The sequence below is a fragment of the Electrophorus electricus genome, chromosome 6, assembly GCF_013358815.1.
Source record: "Electrophorus electricus isolate fEleEle1 chromosome 6, fEleEle1.pri, whole genome shotgun sequence".
Classification (NCBI taxonomy): domain Eukaryota; kingdom Metazoa; phylum Chordata; class Actinopteri; order Gymnotiformes; family Gymnotidae; genus Electrophorus; species Electrophorus electricus.
In genome coordinates, this window is record NC_049540.1 from 17,141,543 (window position 1) to 17,162,215 (window position 20,673).

Here is a 20,673-nt window from a genome sequence, read left to right on the forward strand (position 1 = left end):
AACTATTCTTCTCTCCTACTGTCTTCTGTTTCCTGCTTTCTGCCTGCTAACACAATGGTGCTGCCCCGGCTCCCGGAACACACACATGCACCCACACACCCACACACCCACAAAGGCCCACATGACAGGAAATCAAACATGTATACAACATTAGCAAATGCAGATAATGCCTCCACCAAAGACCTGGTCTGATAATAACGCCACTTGGCACGCAGCCAGCAGCTGCTGAACAAATCTTCTCCTGTGGCCCATGCTTTTGAATGTTATGCCATGCTGGTTGGGAGGATTCTCCTCCAGCTGATGCCTGCAGGGCTCTCAGAAGAAGTCACATGCAGAAGGAGCATGACAAAGAACGTCCCGTTTCTAGAAAAAACCCTGCTTCACTCAAATCTGTTTCATTCTGTCCAGCTCAATTAGATTAATGTCCACCTCGGATTTCATTCAGCAGCATTTAAGACTGTATTTCTCAAAGCGGCATTAAAAAAAAAAAAGAAGTACTGCTCCTGAGCCCGGCTGAGAGACTGAACTCTGTCTTGCATCCTGTTGACACTGGCATTATTGAGCCAATTATTTATTGAGCCATGAACGAGCTGAGGATGTGTACAGCACATCTCGATAACAGCTCACAACAGCTCCGTCGGGCCTCTTATATACTGGTACCCTGTAGCCTGGGCGTTACTCGCCATGTGCTTTGGCTGGCACACAGGTGGTTCAGAGAACATTCGCAGAACAGATTGGCAGCAGAAGGCCCGACCTCACGGAACTTGCCGTCGGCTGAGTGAGAAAGAGAAGCCAGTTCGCCTGAGTCGCACGGAAAATGTTTTACTGTTGGTCCACATAACCATGCCATTTGATAAAGTGTGTGCAATTAGCTATGGGAGCGACATCAGCCTGCTGGTCTTTGTTGGATCACAGGCAATGAAGGAGCAGTTGGCTGATGTACTCGACAAGCATCGCCCCAAAACGGAGGTATGCAGCATGTTCAAGCGCAAAACAAGTTTCTCTGGACTTTGTTAAAGCTTTGGTTAAAAAAGCTTGTTTGCTTTTGGCTCTGGCCCCTTTCCTCTCCGCCAACGCCATAAACAGTAGAGGTCGTCACCTCAGGGCAAGACGGAAGTTTTTAGTACTAAAAGTGTTTACCTTTCCAGATTGCCCAAAAGGCGGCTCTTTTCATGAAAGACAAGAGCCACAACGGCATAAAATGAGTTGTGGGCCCAAAAGAGACGGGGAGGAGTCGAAGCCTATGTCAGCGGCTTCACCACCAAAACATGACCACTGTCTCCTTGACCACTCGCCCGACTCCACTAGACCAGCACTAGTGGCTAAAATGAAGAAAGCGTAACAAAACATTTTGCTGTTTACAACATGCATTACGGACTGTTTCCTGGTGTGCTTTATTAGACATTCTGTAACTTAATACACCAGTGTTTATGGTTCTTAATGGGCTAACATCCAATAAAAGAGCCAGAGTGAGGTGGCGCCAACTGCTGCACAACCATTTTGAGAGGGTGGACTTGCAATTTTGCACCACCAAAGGCCAATTTCCACACCTCAAACCCCTATTTCCACAAATGTGGAAAGCACATAAAGCTACGTCAGTAGACTGTCTACTGTTCACATCATAATAGAGATTTGGTGCATTCCATGGCCAGCCTGCCTTGTCTACAATTTTACTGAGTTGTACAAAAATGAACTTCAGGAATAAAGCCAGTGGTTCCCAGACGTTTTTCCACTCTGATTGCATGTGTTATTCCTATGCTAGTTACATTTCAGCTATCTTTCCACTTGAAGGAATATGCCACTGGAAAATGCTAACAGCAGTCGCTGGGTTATGTAACTGGCCATGTTCTTGTTAGGGTGAAGATGATCTACGCAGAATGGGGTATTGATTCTTTTGGACTTCTATTATGCATGAAGTTACGTGATTAGTTTTTCCTTCAGGGCAGCTGAGGTGTTTTCTAAGGATAGGTACTCACAGATCACAAGCAGTAAAACTATATGAAACCATGGGGCACCTTCACACACGCTCTCCAACAGGTGGTCAACTCTCAAGTATAGACCCCAATCTGGTGACTGGTGGTGACCAGGGTAAAAAAAAAAAAAGGTTTTAATAAACAAACCAACAAAAAACCTAATATGTCCTTAACTGCTCTTATTATGTTTCTCTTTGCAAGGTTTTACGGCTCCCTTAGTTATGGCTCTGGGGCTGAACAACAGAGCTGACCATTCCAGTTAAAGGACAGTCAGACACCCTGTATGAGAAGTCACAGGACCAGAGGATCAAGATTTATGCTTCAGCTTGGTTTCTAGCATTGATAGTATGTTGATTCTGTGTTATATGGCACAGCTATGTAGAGGCCTAAATCTTTGTGTGTGTAACACTGTATGGCACAGTTGTTACAGTGTTACTCTGTACAGTGTTATTCTGCAGTCATATAATGGAAGACAGAGTGTCAAGGCAAAGCGAGTACATACAGAGTGAATACAGAGTATAAATTCATTGTTATATGGTATAATGGAGGTATAATGGTGTTATAATATGTGTTAACAGTTGTACTTCCTGAGAAAAGCTGCATCTGGAAGATGGAAAGATTCAGCATCTCATAGTCTTCCTCTTGTAATAACCCTGCTGCAACAGACGCCCATGCCCATGACACAGGTAATCCCCTGTGGACAGGAAACCCGTAATACAAGAGTACACTTCCCCTTTGCACCATCAGCATCTCCAACGAGGCCATCGGTTAAACGCTACCAACTCCAACCGGATAGCAGGGCAAGCTGCTTGACAAGGATGTGACCCTTCCTCCGAGTTTCCCTCTTCCACTGACGCTGGTTTCGTGGGCTTGTTTCCTGCAAAATTACCTTGAAGTTCCACCAGCCCCCTGCAGTAAGCTATAATAAAGGCACACATTGGCCAGGGAGCAGCACAGGCCGAATACACGAGGGACTTCAGGGTTGCGACGGAAGGCCAGTCCGTGTCAGTTTATGACACAATGTTGGAATACAGCAGCTGCTGCAATACTGTAAAATGCAGTTCAGTGGTTAAGGTACTTGCCTTGTAATGGGGAGGTTGCTGGTTCAAGCCCCACTGTTGGGCCCCTGAGCAAGACCTTTAACCCTCAATTTGTACATAATTGTAAGACCTTTAACCCTCAATTTGTACATAATTGTAAGTTGCTTTGGATAAAAGCGTCAGATAAATGTTAAAAATGGAGAATTTTCATAGTCATGGTATAGCATTAAACTGATTTCTCAACAGGTGTCCAAAATTATACTGGTGTTGAGAAAAGATGGCTTTGTCTGGTCGTGTGTATTATAAAAGAAAGGTTACAGTTCAGAATTACCGAACCACTCTAAAAGAATCGTGTTTCTAAATCCACTGTAAAGCACCATTCCACTGTAGAGCACCATTTTATCTGCTCTAAATCATCAAATTACTGATGCAGTACATGCAGTGTGATACTGAATATGCATAACCAAACATGAAATAGGGGCACGTTAGAATACCTGCTCCCCCGACATAATTTATCATTTTAATAAATCACTGGGATTAAATGGGTTTCGAACATGATTATGTAACTACATAATGAAATAACCCAAATTTATCTTGTCAGACTGACAAATTAATTAATGTTGTATTACATAGTATATAGCAGTCAGACAGCACAAAATATGTGCAAAAGAAGCAGTATGGTGGGATGATAAGACCCTCTGTCTCAGTACTCCCAGGAGAATAGTCATTCCCATCTTACTTTGAACATGAAGTTTAATTCCCAGACGTATTATTAAGAGCGGCCTGTTAAAGGCGGTTGGCAAGTGCCTATTTCCCACAGGGCTGTCGTCTCAGGGACCGGGCCCTACGCCACCATCTTCCAGTGGTGAGTGAATTCTTCATTTCTGGCACATTCTCAGATGACAGAGTTCCCCCATTTGAGAGAAATGAAGGATCTCTCTTATTTGACAGCTACGTACTGCTCCATATTGTTCTTGATATTGTCCTACTGGTGAAGGAGCTGAGAGCCAAAGACAGAAGCCCCCTTTTCTGTCATGCAGGAAGGACTTTTATTAGCATGGTTATAGAGCTGTAACGTTGGCCACCCATATGCTTCTTCCTGTTGGTTTTGCTGTGGTGAGTTAAAAAGACTGCTAGCGTAATGGTAAGTCTATCAGAGCCCCCAATTAAATAAATAAAAGATGACTAATCCCACAGTGTGAAAGCTAAACTCGCGAGGTACGTTCAGCGTTACGTGTATGGGACAGTTTAGCAGGTTTCTAAACTGACGTGTAGAACAAAACGGCGTCTTTTACGTCACTGGTCTTAATGGTCCTGCAATCTGATACCATGTTAATTATTCAGCATCATGTGACTGCAACCATCGAGAACGTCAGGTTCTGTAGTCCGCAAGCGGGACAGGGAGAGAGACAGAGAGAATAGGTCTCACAGTGAAAGTAACAATGCAACTGTATTGCTACATACTGAGATTTTGATAGGCTATGATTTGCAATATATTAAGCACACAGTGGTTGCTCCTTCATGCATTATCACTGAAGATTATTCCTTCATATTTTTACCAAAATTATTTATTATCAAAATGATTTACTTATTGGATCACGTGAATGCTTTTATTAATCAAAACAGATATTGCACTGAGACTGGACAGGATGCTCATAGCACACATGATGAAATGCTGTGACATGTTATAAGCCAATACTGCAATATCAACAAACGATATATCCTGCAGCCACAGTGGAAGCAAATAAAGATGGGGAGTGAGAGACACAGAGTGAGACCTGTCTAGAACCCATAAAGACGGGGAGTGAGAGACACAGAGTGAGACATGCCTATAACCCATAAAGCACCTGTAGAAGTGGCTAATGTGGAGCAACCTTGTGAGTTGGTTCTGCTGGGGAATTCTGGATGCAGGAAGTGCACCCTTTGTCTCTGCTAGCAGCATGCAGACCTCTGTGTGTGTGTGTCAGTGTGCTGTGAATCCTGAGATGTACAACTGATCCTGCCGTATCTCTATTGCAGTACCTGTTCACAAATTACATCACATGCACTGTGATGTAACACACACACACACACACACACACACACACACACACACAGTGAAGGCTCCCTGTAGGACCAGCAGTCCTTACTGTCACAGGGAAAGCATGGCCTGTCAGTTAATCCTCAGACCTGGAGCCTCTTAAAATGCAAGCACCATAAGAGTCATGCAGTTCAGGGGAGTAAAACTAGTTTTTTCAAAGCGGCTCACCAAAACAGGATGGGCCAAACCACACAAATGCCCTGTACCCAAAGTTTAGCCATGCAGGGCCACTCAACAACACTACCCAAGTGCTGGACAGGCCACACCGTATTAAGACACAAAGACAAATAAATAACAACTGTGAAGTCTCTCCTGCCTTCTCATTTTTCAACCACACCTTTCTTTCTTTCATTCTTTTCTTTCACTCTCCCCCCGATTTATTGTCTATTCTCACCATCCCAAACTAGCCACAGTGCTTGGCTACATAGCTCCTGTCTCCTAGCTACAAGAACAAAGAGGTTACCATTAAGAACAAAGCGATTTCTTTTCTCTCTTTCTCACCCCCTTTTCCCAAAAAGCTGATGGAATTCTTGCTCAGTGTTTCTGGCCTGGTCACGCCCGATGCTGACACAGGAAAAAAACACATGGAGGTTCCGCCAAGGAAAAAAAAAACTGCTAAAACTCACGGAAAAAGGGCTTCCGCGGAGGCACTGGTGTTCCCATCAGTGGGAAGGATGACCTCTAGGGGGTGCTCAGTATTTGTATTTTATTTTTGTTTGTTTGTTTTTGTACTTTTTTTTAATGCACTTCAACAATGAAGCCGCGGAGGTGGGCCTAAAGCAGGAAAGCTGTAAAGTATTCCAACGCAACACGAGACTGAGGTCAGAAAAAAACAGATGCCAAACAGAAGCCGTGAACGATGTGCCAAAACATGACCCAAACCCCAGCGAAACTGAAACACGGACAGGTCTTCACTCGGCCCTCTGGTACCATGACTCAGCCGCCTTCTGCGACTTGCTTTTCCGAAGAGTGCATGTGAGCACACGCGTACGCTCGGTGACTGTGGCGCAAATCATTTTTCTTTCTCTCCACCATTTCGTCTTTCTCACGTGGCATATTATGGAGCAAACAGTTCTCGAGTGAAAATGTGTCTGATATGGAGGATGTTTTGAGCAGCTAACAAGTTCATAGTTAACAGGATTCCAACTCGGGAATAAGCACCTGCCCTGAAATTGCACATACCTATAATTAGCTTCTACGTGCTAGAACTGAATGGGCGACCGGGTGAGACGTAGATGTTAGGTAGCGAGACTGTTCCTTGACAGATGGCGGCCTATCATGACGGACATGGTTGCTAGGAAAACTTCGGCTCCTGCCCGCGAACTATCTGCAGCGATCTTTTGCAGCAGAGGGTGAGGGGAACCAGCTAGCCAGGTAACGGGTAACTTCGTGGTCTGGCTTTGTGCACTTAGGGATAACGACAGAACACTTAAGCCTTCAAGTCATAAATCAGACATAATAATCGAGGAGTATTTAAACAATGCACACTGCATATTAGTGTCATATCTTTACCAAAGACAGTTTAGATAAACAAGGAAATTAATGTCAAAACCTAAACGTATATGAAAATTACATGTAAGTGGAGTAACACCTTCCAGTCTATTCACATTACATTTATCTGATGCTTTTATCCAAAGTGATTTACAATTATGACTGAGTACAACTTGAGCAATTGAGGGTTAAGGGCCTTGCTCAGGGCCCCAACAGTGGCAACTTGGCAGCTTGAACCTGCAACCGTCCAATTACCACTGAGCTGCCAATGCCCCTCCCTTCAAAAACAACCATGATGTTGGATACCTGCTCCTCAGGACAGAATTCTGTTGTATGTGTATTATATTGTTCTACAGTCCATCAGAAAGTTTTTGATTTTAGAAGACCTTAAACGAAAAGTAGCTAGAACTAGTTAAGGGCTCCCCAAAAGCATCATGTTTTGGAGATGACATTGATAAAATACTGCACACCACCCAATACTGAGACCTCAGCCCACCTGTGAAGCCTGAAGAAGGGTGTATGATGGTGAGGGGCAGTTGTGCTGCCTCAGGCCCTGGACGGATTACCGTCGCCGAGAGGCTGATGAATTCCAAGCTGGCTGAGACGGTTTTCAGCTGAAAGTCACCGCTCGGCCATGCAGCGTGACGACAGCCCAAAACCGGAGCGAATCGGCAGCAATGTGGCTGAAGCCGGAGAAAATGTAATATTTCAGAATGGCCTGGTTTCAGTCCTACCAAGTTGTGATCTGAAACAGGTTGTTCGAGCAATATGCCCCAAAGGTCTACATAAACTGAAATGATTTTATATAGAGGAGCATGCCAGAATCCTACTAGGCAGGATTGAGCAGTAGCTGCAGTGTTTGGGTGACGTCATGGCCAATAAAAGCCTAGTTATTAACTAAGAAGGATCACAAATATTTCCTATTTCCATACTGAACTATGTGTTCGGTAAGCAAAGAGCAATGTAAACTGTTGGTGGTGTTTGTTAAATAAGATCACAGTTTAGGTGCTGTTCATGTATAAAAACCAGTGTGAACCCAATGTACTTTTCATTGTATCTCCCTTTACTGTGGTCATTTCCAGACCAGCTCAGTTGACATACAGCAGAAACGCAGCAGGGAAAAGTGCACATTACTTGCTTTCAGCAACCCATTAGGATTGCACAGGACCGCACGGTGTCATGCCAGGAGAATGAAGGCCTTCTCAGCTAATACATGACGTATATTTATACAAAATCGCAATTGCGGCCAGTTCGCATAATATACTGCACGTGGCGGCAGGCAATGGTGTTCATTAAGCTCCTGCAACCCCATCGAGGGCAACAAGTGAGAAAGAGTCCCGCTCATGAAAAGGAGTGAGGTGATGAGTCACAGACCCATCGCAGCACGCTCTGGGCTGCCAAACCCGTGCAGGCCAAGCCTTGAACTGCAAACATTTCTACGGGATGATTAAGTTGTGGGCTTGTGCCATGAGAAAGCCTAGTGCTGCAAAGCGTAGGAAAACGAGGACACGCAGAGACATTTTTGAATGTATGCAAACTGAAACAAAGCGAGTGGATACCTAAAGCCCTGCGAATGAAGACAGCACTTATCTGGTGTCAGTGAAGTCTAATAATAGTCAGGAAATGCACACCACAGCGCAAAACAGAAAACACTAAAAATTAAGTGGTCGACGCCAATGTTGGTATATAGAGAGCAGCGAGGTAGATGGCCAATATATAATATATGAGGTTGTTTCTAACATCGTATAAAATATAGTTTAACAGTGATCACAACTAATAAGACACAAAGTCACTGAACTTAAATTAACATTTTTTAAGTGACTGCATTGTCTATTTGCTTTTTCTGCAGTGCGCTTATTTTTAAAAATGTATCTACTAAATGTCCACAGGTAATTGAAAAACTTTGTTTAAAAACGGCTGATGCCAGGAAAAAAACAATGCTGGTTGTCGCAAAATGGCAATTAATCGATCAACCAGAAATGGATAGTATGTTGTTTCTGGGGTTTTTATTCAATAGACTTCATCTCATTACCTTGGAAATCCCTTTATCTATATTTGCTCTCTACAGTACCAATAAAAGAAGAGCTTTGCCTTATATGAAAAAGCCAAACTGAGAATGGGTGGGAGAATATTTATCTGTCAGCAAAGCAGGCTAGCTGAACAAAACACATGGAATCAAATTAATATTGCATTTCAGATAAAACTGATCTTTTTATCCATTTCTCTCAGCTCTATTACAAAGACGCATCGTTGACAGCAAAACAATCCTACGAGACTGTGCGCCATGTCTGCCGTGAGATCACGTCAGCATCAGAGCTGACGGTGTATGTAAGGAGAATGCAGGTTCGGGAGCACTCAGTGTTCTGGCACTGACCCGTAAACAGCACATCTGTTTTCCAGAGCACTCCGCCGACCTCATTCCATCAGCTCCTGTTCCTGCCGGGGACACTGGGGCAGGTCCTGCAGGGGCCCGGAGGGGAGTGAGGAAGAGGAGCGAGCAGGAATGATGCAGAAAAGGTGGACAAGACGACACAAACAGATCTGCATTGCTGTTTTGACCTTAGAAAAGAATGTGTTTCGTCTGTGTAGATTTAGCTTGGAGTAAAAAACAAAACAAAACATTACAATCCACACCCACGTAAGTTAAAAAAGAAAGAACTCTGACCCTTTCTCAAGGGTCATAATCATGGAGACATGCTGCATGGATTATCATTAAATGCAGTGGTGGGCAGATATGCCCCACCTCAAGCCCCAGATCCGGGGAGGGTAAACCCACTGAGCCTGAGCCGCCAGGAACGCCCCCAAGAGCTCGTCACGTCAGCTTTCTCCACTCACGTTACCTGTGATGCCACAAATCCCCGGGGAGGTGTTTGCCTCGGGGGGGACGGGCATCCCAGTGTCTCCCAGTAAACGAACCCCAAGCTGGAGGGCCGATCCTGTCCGCACGGCCGGCCGAGACGGCTAGCGGTGGAGTACGTGTGCCCGGGCCATGCACGTGGCTGCTCTTTTGCCTCGGCAGAAGCTCGGACATCGAGCTGCGTTGCGCGGGATGGTGTGTGTGATCTTAGGAGATGGGGACTGAAGCCTGTTATCTATCCACAGCACAAGGCCCAGCAGCTGGCCATGTGAGGCTGTGGTGACGATAAACCCAAACGTTCAACCTACATCCCGCTGGCTAGTGCCTCCTGAGGAAGTGACTATAATGACAAACAGAGGTGCTGCGGAGTTGAGGTTGCAGTAATTTGTCTTTCCTCTTTTCGCCGACTGAAATATCTCGGATACAGGAACTGAGCGACACCTTTCCGATCTCGTGTATATATATATATAATGTTGAACTGAAACCCACAGTTTATTGTTATCAGGAGGAAGGGGCGGGGTGTCCTAATAAGCATGGCGGCGGGGCACAGCAGTAACGGGCATTCAGCTCGGGTCATGACCAGCGAATGCACAGTGGGCTTGGGCACAGCAAAGGAAAATAGAGGCAGGGACAGGCAGGGAGAAACTGGATGCGTGAAACTGCGAAGTTAACATAACTGGGAATGGGAAGCTGATCAGAAAGGACATCTCCGGAGAAGAAAGAGGGCAAAGGTACAAAGCACTTTGCAAGTCTGACCTACCGAGCAAGTCTGACCTATCCACACCAGCATGAAAGTGTTCTGAAAGCACAAAAAGCTTCAGCACAAGTCAATAATTTACACTCCACCACCAGATTCCTGAGGTTATCTTGCCCTTTGTGTTTCACTGCATGTTGCAGTAAAATGATACCATGTGATTAGTATGATTAGGTTTACAGTGCAATCCTGGCTTCATTTGAAACATCTGATAAAATTAAGCTATTATAATGTTCTCACGTGGTAATCATAACTGACTCAAAAATCCCAATTTCATAAAAAAGGAAGAGCAAAGCTTGCATTCCACATGGGTCTTCAGTTCAACACTGATGTGGAACTGGATGAGAGTGGGACTGTGGGAACAGTGGCTTCCATGGACATCTCACGTTTGCCCTTGGGCTGGCCATGTTCAAGATCCAGCCTGGCAGCGATCACCTCCACACCATGTGATTGCATCTTCAATTGTCGCTCCGAGATTAAACACTGAAACCCAAGCAACTGAGTCGTAGGATTTAAATCCCAAAACGCTGCGTTATTTTTGGAGCGGCGGAGTCAGCCTGCTGCCGTATGTTTGCGCTGGCCCGCCGAGCGCTGCCCCTGGCCCCAGACCCGGACAGTTATCGGCTCCTGGGAGGACACGCACACGCACAAGACTGGTGCAGGGAGGGGAGCAGCGCGGGGCTGGGCGCGCCTCCCCCGACCGGGTGAGGCGCAGCGCCGGTCTGGACCTCATCAAGGGCGGCGTGGCGCGGCCGAGAGAATAGGCCCGATTCATCGCGCATGGCGTGGGCAGGGCCGGCAGCCATCTGTCAGTTCCACCCTTCATGAGGGAGAGCAAGAGCTAGGGTTGTTCATGCTTTCCGGGGGAGAGGAACGGCAAAACGGTAGTGACGTGGCCCGAGTGCAAGCTAGTAGCTGAGTAATGATCGAGTAACGCCGTCCCTGGTGACTGGGAGAGAGAAGGCGGGAAAGTCCCCCACATCTAAAGACACGCAGATAGGCGGCTGTGGAACTCCTGGAGGTTTCCTGTTATTGCTGTAGATCTGAATATAGGTGCAGCTCAGGGGGCACGTGCTCTGTTCCGGTTCAACCAGTAAGAGTTAAATATTAGACTCACTCACACCAACAGTGTAACCAATGGTTATGCATTAGAATCACTCACGGAACTCGGGTTCATTTTCACACTTTCACCACTATGAAACACCAAATACAAAATCGCCGCTAATGTCATTAGTAAAACCATATTTTTGCTTGGCAAGATTAAATCTGACATACTACATTCTACTTGCACAAAATCCTTGGCAATTAACTTTAAGGCTAAATTATAATCCAAAGCTCCTTTACAACGTTCCTTTACTGTCTCTAGTTAGTGCGGCTCTGACAGCCTTTGCCCAGGAGGGACAGGTTCTGGCCTCCTGCTCCGTGTGTCTGTTTGCTGATGCGGTGCTAATGTTTAAACCGAGGATGTGGCCCCAGGGCCGGGTGAGAGGGGGCCACCCATCGCCCGCTCTGAGGTGCGCTGGTTAATTATTCCTCGCTCGCCCATCACAGGGTCATCTGCAGCATCAACTATGAGCATCATCAAACCAGAGCAGGGCTATTACCATCCCTTCAAAATATAGATATGACAATATATCGTGAAAATACGGAAGCAATTCCCGATATGCGTCTGGATGTTTAGAAACATTTATATTCTTTACTCAGTGTAGTCTATTTAGCCAGTGGTCCATTTAGACCATAGCCTGTTGAGACCGTAGCCTGTTGAGATTGCGCTACGGCTCTCCAAGGAGGCAGCAAAGCACAAGTCGCTCCGGACAAAACTTGCCAAACGCTATAACTGTAAATGTAACTGTAATTGCTTTGACACAGCAGTGGTCAGTGGTTGGCAGCACATGCAGGGTGCTGTGCAGGCAAACAGCCTGATATGGTTAACTATTCTCATTGGTACCCAGAAGGGCACACATGGGACCAGGGTTATTCTGACTCTCCCTCATAGCATCAGTGCAACTGCTATCAACTACTTTCAGTGCATCAATGACAACACTTAAGTGCCTTTTTGTAGGGCAGATGTAGCTCAGTGGTTAAGGACCAGTAATTGGAAGGTTGCCAGTTCAAGCCTCACCAGTGCCAGGTCCTCACTATTGAGCCCCTGAGCAAGGCCCTTAACCCTCAATTGCTCAAACTGTGTTCAGTTATAATATGATGACTGCTTTGGATAAAAGCATCAGCTAAAATGGCATAAAAGGTCCATGACTGCTTTTTGTTTTTTAAAGTCTTGGAACAAAATATCTCCAAACCATTGGCAGTGCTTTGGTTATGACAACACTTCATTAAAATAGCATAGACATTTTTACATGAGTTTAAGCTACCCTACAAACAGGTGCTTCCGTTTCCATATCCTTAATTTATGACACAAAGTTTAAAATACTCTTGATATATTCACCCTGAGCCTTTCTTGATCCTGCTGTTTTGGGGTTTTTCAAAATAGCTATGAAAATACATTTTTATGAGTTTAACTTTAACTAATTACAACTAATTGCTTGTGTTGTAGTTTCTGACTAATCTATACTATTCCTTGCCTATTCACCTACGGGTTATGGACAATGACGTATGCATCTGCGGGACACGGACAATGACGTATGCATCTGCGGGACACGGACAATGACGTATGCATCTGCGGGACACGGACAATGACGTATGCATCTGCGGGACACGGACAATGACGTATGCATCAGCGGGACACGGACAATGACGTATGCATCTGCGGGACACGAACAATGGCGTATGCATCAGCGGGATACAGACAATGACGTATGCATCTGCGGAACATGAACAGATTGCAAATGGCAGAAGACCAGTTGTCCAAGGGACTATGAAATGGTGTGTGTATGTGTGCGCGCGTGTGTGTGTGTGTGTGTGTGCATGTGTGTCCCTTTCATCCATTCCATCAGGATCAGCAAGGCTTTGCAAACACTGCCCTTTTGTCCGACTGCTAAGTGGACTCCTCTGAAGCCTCCCTGCTTCGCCACACAGAGCTGGGACACAGGAGAGTGGCCTGTCCGCCACAATGGTCAGTATTCAGAGAGAGGGAGAGAGAAAGAGGGATAGAGATAGGAGAGAGAAGGAAAGAGAGAAAGATGGGAAGAGAGAGAGAGTGAAAGAGAGACAGAGAATGGAAGAGAGAGAGGCCCTGGTGTTGGTGGTGACAATGAGGGAAGGGGTAAGAAGATCAAAATTGAGGATGACTTTTTAAAAAGTCCAGTTCGTCATTCCAGTTCTAAAGTAAGACACAAAAACAAAACAGTTACTGGTGGTAAAGTTCACAGAGCATTTAAAACCCAGCAGTCTGGGAGAGAAGAAGCAGAAGTATTTCAAACGCATCAATCTCTGTCTTCTCCAAGAAATATGAAACAAATTTCAAACAGGATCTTAAATTAGGTTTCGGGTTTACGCCCCAAACGATGGCTTATATTAGCTATACTGAATACCACCTTATGACAGGGCAAACATGCCTACATTTCAAAAAACAAACAAAACTGTAATGTAAACAGACCAACTGCCTAAAAGTGAATAGGCCTAGTCAAAGTAAAGACAACGAAGGGTTTTCAGTACACAGGGAAATGATGAGTCTTTTTCCTGAGACAATGATAATGAAAAAAAATAAACAAACAGCACCTGCCCTGGATCCTCCCCCGCGCGGAGGACAAAGGGGCAGGGCCATGTGTCACATGTCTCCACAGCATGCCCTTAGGGCACAGCTGCTCCAGCACGCCTTTCCAGCATTAAGGGGCAGGCGACAAGGAAACAGCTCCTGATAGCTGGCGTGTAGAGGGAACGGACGCAATTGGCGTGGCACCGCGACTGCCTGTTTTCTGATCCCCGGGCCGTCCGAAAGTCCTCAGCAGCTGTGTTTCAATTACTGGATTTACTTATTTATTTTTTTGCACGCTCTGTATTGTGCGCTAATAAAGCGTGCGAGGCGCCGAGAGAGCATGCAGCTGAGGTCAGGGGCTGCTTTGGCAGATGAAGTGCTCGGTCCCCGTCAAACAAATCGCCTTCGCGATTGGACGAGACTGGAAGGGATTGCATGCCTTTGGAATGAGGCCGCAAATTAGCAGCCATCCGAAAAAACATATTGAATCCAGTTGTCTTTGGGGTGCCGGTTTCAGTCCAAGCCAGTCGTTCATGGCAAGGCCAGTAACTTATTGGAAAACACGGCTGCGGCTGGCAGGGTACCTGATGCTCAGAGAAGACTAAGTTCTAATTCGGAAACTCCGGTGACAATCAGGGCAAGTCCCGGCTGTCAACCAGGCTGCACGAACGTGCAACACCTCTCCGTAAACACTCCCTTGTTCAAACGGAACTGAAACTTCAAAGTTCCCCCATCTGTATCACCTTACTGTAAGTCTTTTTAGGTTCGCAACAGGCAGCGGTGCATTTTGCCCATACGGTGATGGATTAGTGCCTGCTGGTCTGGCATGCCGCTCTTTGTTTTTTTCTCGGGCCTCTGCAAGACATCAAAATGTGACCTCGGAAAGCCAAGCCCTGGCAAACGTAATTACCCAATTATGTCCAACCTTGATCTCCCATCTCTGCAGAGACGTCGTGATGCGGCTCCTGTTACAGCGTCGACACGGGCACGCGCATGCTCACGCACAACCCCCCCCCCCACACACACACACACACACACCTGCACCCGACACGTGTGAACATCTGGCGGACATTCGCATGGAAAGCTGCGTTTCCACTCAAGATCGTGGCTCTGCTTCCCTGGTGCCCTCCGAACGTACTCTATAACTACTAACAGTAAAGTTTTGGATTTTTGCTTGTTTCTTTATTTAGTGTATTTATCTGTAGAATCAGCCAATCGGAGTGCTGCTCCATGCATCGGAGGTCGGTTAGTGTCAGATATTCAGTCAGGGGAAGGCAGGAAAACTGATTGCGTTCGAATGCCAAGTCACATACTTGGACTCTACAAGCTGCGCTCATGCATTATGCTTTTAAACCCGGTGAACCGCTGCGTCAGTTCCCTGCTACGGCATCAGTGTTCGCTGTGCGGGACCAGAACCAGCTCCGGTGCGTAGTGAGTGGTACACTGTGTGTGTGGTTGCCGAGGGATCCCGTGACTGGAATCCTGCACGACATGGCAAACCAGCCTGAGACAAGGCGATGAAGTCGGTTTTTAACTGAGCACTGGCGGCAATGCCTCTCACGCAGACTAAAGGGAGAGCCAGTTTCAGTTTCAAGTGTAGTTGGCCCTGCCTGACACATGAGCACTGCGGCTCCTGCAGCTCTAGTGAAGACCTAGTGGGAGAATCGGGTAGAGACACCTGCAGGAGTCCTTAAATCAAAACAGTTCACGTCCTGACCTGCATTCGCCTGGGAACGCAGTGCTGTTTGGCAGACGGTGCAGCGCAAAGATTGTATCGCTGAAGCAAATGACACCAAATAGCCAGGGAGGAGCAGTTGCAGGAGCAGAGTCAGTAGTCGGTTTTCAGAGTCAGGAGGCCAGAGTCGGTTTTTAGAGTTAGGAGTCAGGTGAAGAGAAAGAATCAGTCAGGGCGTTTTGCATACAAACCAAAACAAGAAGTGGCTTCTCGAGCCTGAATGGTGATGTCACTGAAAATAAAGAGCAGTGGGGCTAGACTGCATTTAGACCACTGAGATGACCATTCAGCACACCAGTCCAGTGCAGAGGAGTGAAAGAAACCAGGAAGGGAGGGTGTGTGTGTGTGGTTGTGTGCATGTGTGTGTTGTTGTGTGTGTTTTTGTATGTGCTGGTGTGTGTGTGCGTGTATGTGTGTGCATATATGTATTGTGTGTGTTTTTGTGTGCATGCAAATGTGTGAGCATTTGTGTGCATATGTGTTGTGTGTGTTTTCGTGAGTGTGCATATGCATGCATGCATTTCGAGGACTTGTGAGGACAGTAACCATATACACTTGTGTGTGGGAAGCCCGCTAGAGGTTGGCGTGCGTTTCAGCATTCCTCTGCCAATATCTTCCTAGAAGGAGCTTTTCCACCTCACAACAAGGAGATAACAGATCAAGGCACTTTCCCAAGGCACAAAGCCTGGAGCCTAACAGCAGTAAATGTCAGACTTGGTGAAGGTGCCTCCTCTCCCCAACTTTATGGCACTGGGCCTTCTTTAGAAACACACAGAACAGTTCCTCGGGCCCTTTCTTCTTCGTCTTCTTCTTTTTTCCTTTGGCCAGAAAATTCCTGCTTTGGAATCTGGTCTTCACTTCTTGGGCACTTCCAAGTTCAGGAGTTAGCCCCTAAAAATACTGCCTTTGCGATATTTGCGATAAACCCAACTTCTCTTACTCTGGTTGGGCCGAGGATAGCAGCTGAGGCCTGCTTTTTGACAACTGTGGACCCAGTGCATACTTTTCCAGATGTAGACTTCTGCATAATGGGCCCGAGAAGTGCCAGTAACATTCTCTAACTGTAACACTCTCTCTCTCTCTCTCTCTCTCTCTCTCCCTGTCACTCTCTCTCTCTATCGGTCACTCTCTCCCTCTCTCTCTGTCACTTTCTCTCTCTCCCGCTCTCTCTCTGTCTCTCTGCATCGTCTTTTTCTCTTCTCCCATGCTGTCTTCATTATCTTATTAAGATCAAGTGCATGCCTATGGCAGGAGAGTAATATGGCAGTGCATAGTAAACCTCAAACTGTTCCATTAGTAACACTTGGCCCTGGTTATGCATAGCCTGCTTGGAAGAATACCACTGCTCCCAAGCATTGTGAATTCATATCAGGCCTAAGTGCTAGACATATAGCTTTGAATTTCAATGAGCAGGCCAAAGGAGGACTAGATTTCCAAAACTACAATGAACATATTAATGTACCTAGACCACACACGCAGACCCAACTGGACAAAGGAAATGAGAAGAAGAAGCTAATGAAACTGCATTTGCAGCAATACCATCTTTTATTAGCAGTACATGTCACTATCCAATGTATAATACTGCTTCTTTTGGTATTCTTGGGCACATTTGGACAAGCACACCAATAAGCTTAGTATGGCCAATTTTACTTTAAAAACACTCACAGTACTCACTGCTTCTCTGAGATTTCATTGAATGATGTAAGGATGCATCTATTGCAGTTATGAGGACTGAATTTCCTCAAGGATGAAACAGAGTAACCCCATGAAGGCGGGGCCAAACGTCTGTGCGCAGCCTTGGCCGTGCCTGCTGGCTTGGCTGCATGCGCCTCTGTCCTCATAAGTCACCCACAAACACAATGGGGCTAGGAATGTCAGACTATGATAGCGATCGAGCCCCGGGTTTGTGCTCATCTCACGCATGATGTCACTTCACTCAGAAGCACTGATGCAACAGCCCCCCCCCCCCCCCCCCCCACACACACACACACACACACATTCGTGCCCTTATCTGATGTCTTGCGGGGAGATACTAAAAAAGCTCTCTCCTCCTTAAGGCACACATCCGCTCTCCTCTTAGCATACAGGACAAAATCCACTTCACCCACTACAATTACTTCATTGACTAGGCAATAAAATAATATACAAAATGACCGACGTGCTGTTTTACTGCAATAAAAACATAACGGCATACCTGAGTTGCCAGGCCCAATGAAGACACGATCCAGACAAAGCAGTACCATATATTTGCATATTACAATGAACTGCTTTATTCTAGTATGCCAAACTACTGAAAATACAGATGGCCAAAGATTCTGGAATATGAAAACAACTACAGACAAAGTCCCTGTAGGAAGACCTGTGGCGATGTGTGAGCCTTTGCGCTGCAAAATGCAAACCTTTGAATCGATATTTGCCGTCAAACAGCGTTACTCCGAGGCTTCGTAGGGCTCCAGAGTCCTGGACCCCATCCATCATGCGCGGGCTCGGGGCGGAGCTAATTGGCACAGCCAATTGGAACAAAGCAGGGAACCCCAGCTGGCCCTCCGCTAGTGTGCAGTGTGGCGGCATGTGTGTTAGCCACTGAAAGTGACAAAGGACGAAAGTGTCGCCCAAGATGAGGGGACGCTTGTCTGAGCGATAGCATGCTACACCACGTCTCCCGTTTTGTTTTAGTTTGCAGCTGAGGTTTGGGGAAAAGCAGGTTGTTGCTATTTCCAATGTAAAGAACTACTGTAGTAATATTTTATTTAGTCGGTGCAGCGCAGCGACTCTGTTGCTACTGTAGTTAATTAAAAACGTGTCGCTTGGAGAGCTGAAGTTATATGTTATGTGGTTTCAGGCCTGCGGTGAGATAAACAATCATTTGCATAGAAATGTGAAATTATCAAAACATTTAACTGTCGACCGTGACACATCTGTCGGCATAGCACTCTAAAAATGCAACTCCACTTCAAAACAAAATGACTCAGTCTGCGGCGCCGTTTTCAGGTTATTGAGTGGGTGTTTCCAGATCATCGCGGCAAACAAGTCTGCCGCTACTCGGTAACTGATCCGTTCATTGATCTACTCGGTAACTGATCCGTTTAATGTTAATTAAGATATCAAAAATAAACCACCGATTCATATATATGGTGAATTTGCGGACGACGATTTAAAGCCATGAGCGTAATTAACATACTCCGGGATTGTGGCTATGGACAGAAGCCTTTCATCGTGTAGTAAAATAACCGCTTAGGCGCGTGTTTACATGCAAGCTGGAAACGCCTATTGGTGTAAAAGCTGTGAGTTCTGGCGACTCGATGTGCACCTGGTAAGCAATAACTTTGCTAACTGGATGACAGATGCCTCCCTCCGACAAGGTGCTCTGCCTTGTGCGGTGGCAATGTTACAGTGGATGCCGTGGCTTCATTCCTGTGAAGCGTTAGCACAGGTTTCAACACAGGAGTTGCAACAAAACGACTCGTGAAGACTGCAACCAGGGACTTGCCCAGACAGCAGCTCCATGTCTACATGTAACCAAGCTGAGTGACTGGGCCTGTTACATCGCAACAGCTTTGCTCGGTGAAACCAAAGCCTTGAATGCTTAGAATCTGAATTCAGTGAACTTGGATTTAGTTATAGTGGGCTCTGATCTTTTTCCGCTGGTTGTGTTTGTTTTGAATGGAGAGTGGAGTGGATTGTGAGAGCAACGTGAGTAACGCGGTCACTTAGTGGTTGCAGTGTGACAGAAGACTTCTGAACTCAACAAGCGGTTTAATCTCAGTTTCTTGTGCCTAAAGTGATGACATGTTTTAGAAATGTGGATACGGTTATAATCCTATGGGTCATGTAGAATAATACGTGTAGCTTTCGTAGCACGGTAAAAAGATGATGGGTCGGAGTTTTCTCTTTTTTCTCCGCGCAGTTGTAAAATATTAAGAAAACGCACTTACAGCGGTCCTGAATGATAAAACATGTTTTACTATTCTTCTGGGCAAAGCATTCTCCGCCCAAATATCCTGCAAGCCAGTCAAAAACACAGAGTGTGTCCATTTAACTACAGTAGCTAGGTCATGTGTCAAGAGTTTGTCATGCCCTCGAACAATGCAAAGATTATCTTACTTTTCAGTGCTTGAATCAGCGCTTTGCCGTCTTTGATAAGCTCCTTGATAAACTTGTTCGTCTTGTCCAGTTCCAGTTCGTGGGACTTCAATCTCTCTCTGAAATGTGGGCTATCTAAATAGCAGTCGCTAAACTCCAACGCAGGCAATCCCATCTTTTCTTCGATACCAAAGCCAAAGCACCCAGTCTTATCGGGACTACAGGGAAACGTTAAGCGGAGGGTGTGCAGTAGAGTATGGGGAGAAGCGAGGAACCAAAGTCAGACGCGCTCTAATCGGCCGTGTTAATTACATATCGACACGGAAATATTTTAAGCGGCACAGACTGTCTAATGGATGCTACTTTTAGCTAACAAAAAAAGCCCAACCGCATCTCAGAATATCCCTTCACTATAACAATATCTCTCAGAGAAAATGTGTCCTGGAAATATTTTAAGCGAGCCGTCAGGACGTTCCGGCGTAAGCCTGTGCACCTCGCATGACAACGTCACGCTGCTACAGGGGAGGGGAAGACGACTAAAGACAAAACGCGGTAATTGCGGAATCCTCGATGGGCGTTTAAACGCGACTCTTTCTTTAGCCCCAGCAGCCGCACCAACCTACCGTGAAGCGGACAAGCCAATGATTGATTCTTCTATCAGCCAATAGCGTTGCGGCTTCCCAAGCCAGTGCGCGAGGGTCGATACGGCGGGCAAATCGCACTGTGCGCGAGAGGATACGATACAAACAAAGGGTTGGACGAAAGCGATGATGTCATACCAAAGCGGGGTTTTCGTCTGCTGCTGCAGAGTGGAAAACCGAACCAAGTCTACTGACGTGTCCAATATCAGTTGCTCCAATAGAGCCAGCAGTTAATTAGGAAATTCAGCCAGGCTTTTGCCATGTCCGTAACCCCATCCACCTTTTGTTAAATTCGCGCTCGCAGCTCACATGTTTTCTTTATGTACATTATATTTCATACGATGAATAGGAATCTTGTGAAGGGCTA

At 46.1% G+C, this 20,673-nt stretch overlaps 1 protein-coding gene across 3 annotated transcripts in view; it reads right to left on the reverse strand.

The window, feature by feature from the left end:
* LOC113585514 (rho GTPase-activating protein 26) overlaps positions 1–20,232 on the reverse strand; it is a 52,290-nt gene extending 32,058 nt beyond the window's left edge. For 2 of the 3 annotated variants that reach the window (XM_035527036.1, XM_035527038.1), the window contains exon 1: positions 19,687–20,232. In XM_035527036.1, coding sequence (XP_035382929.1) covers positions 19,687–19,840 — 154 coding nt within the window. In that variant the 5' untranslated portion in view covers positions 19,841–20,232. The remainder of the gene's footprint in view (positions 1–19,686) is intronic. The other variant, XM_035527037.1, reaches the window with a different exon arrangement.
* Between the last annotated feature and the right edge of the window lie 441 nt (positions 20,233–20,673).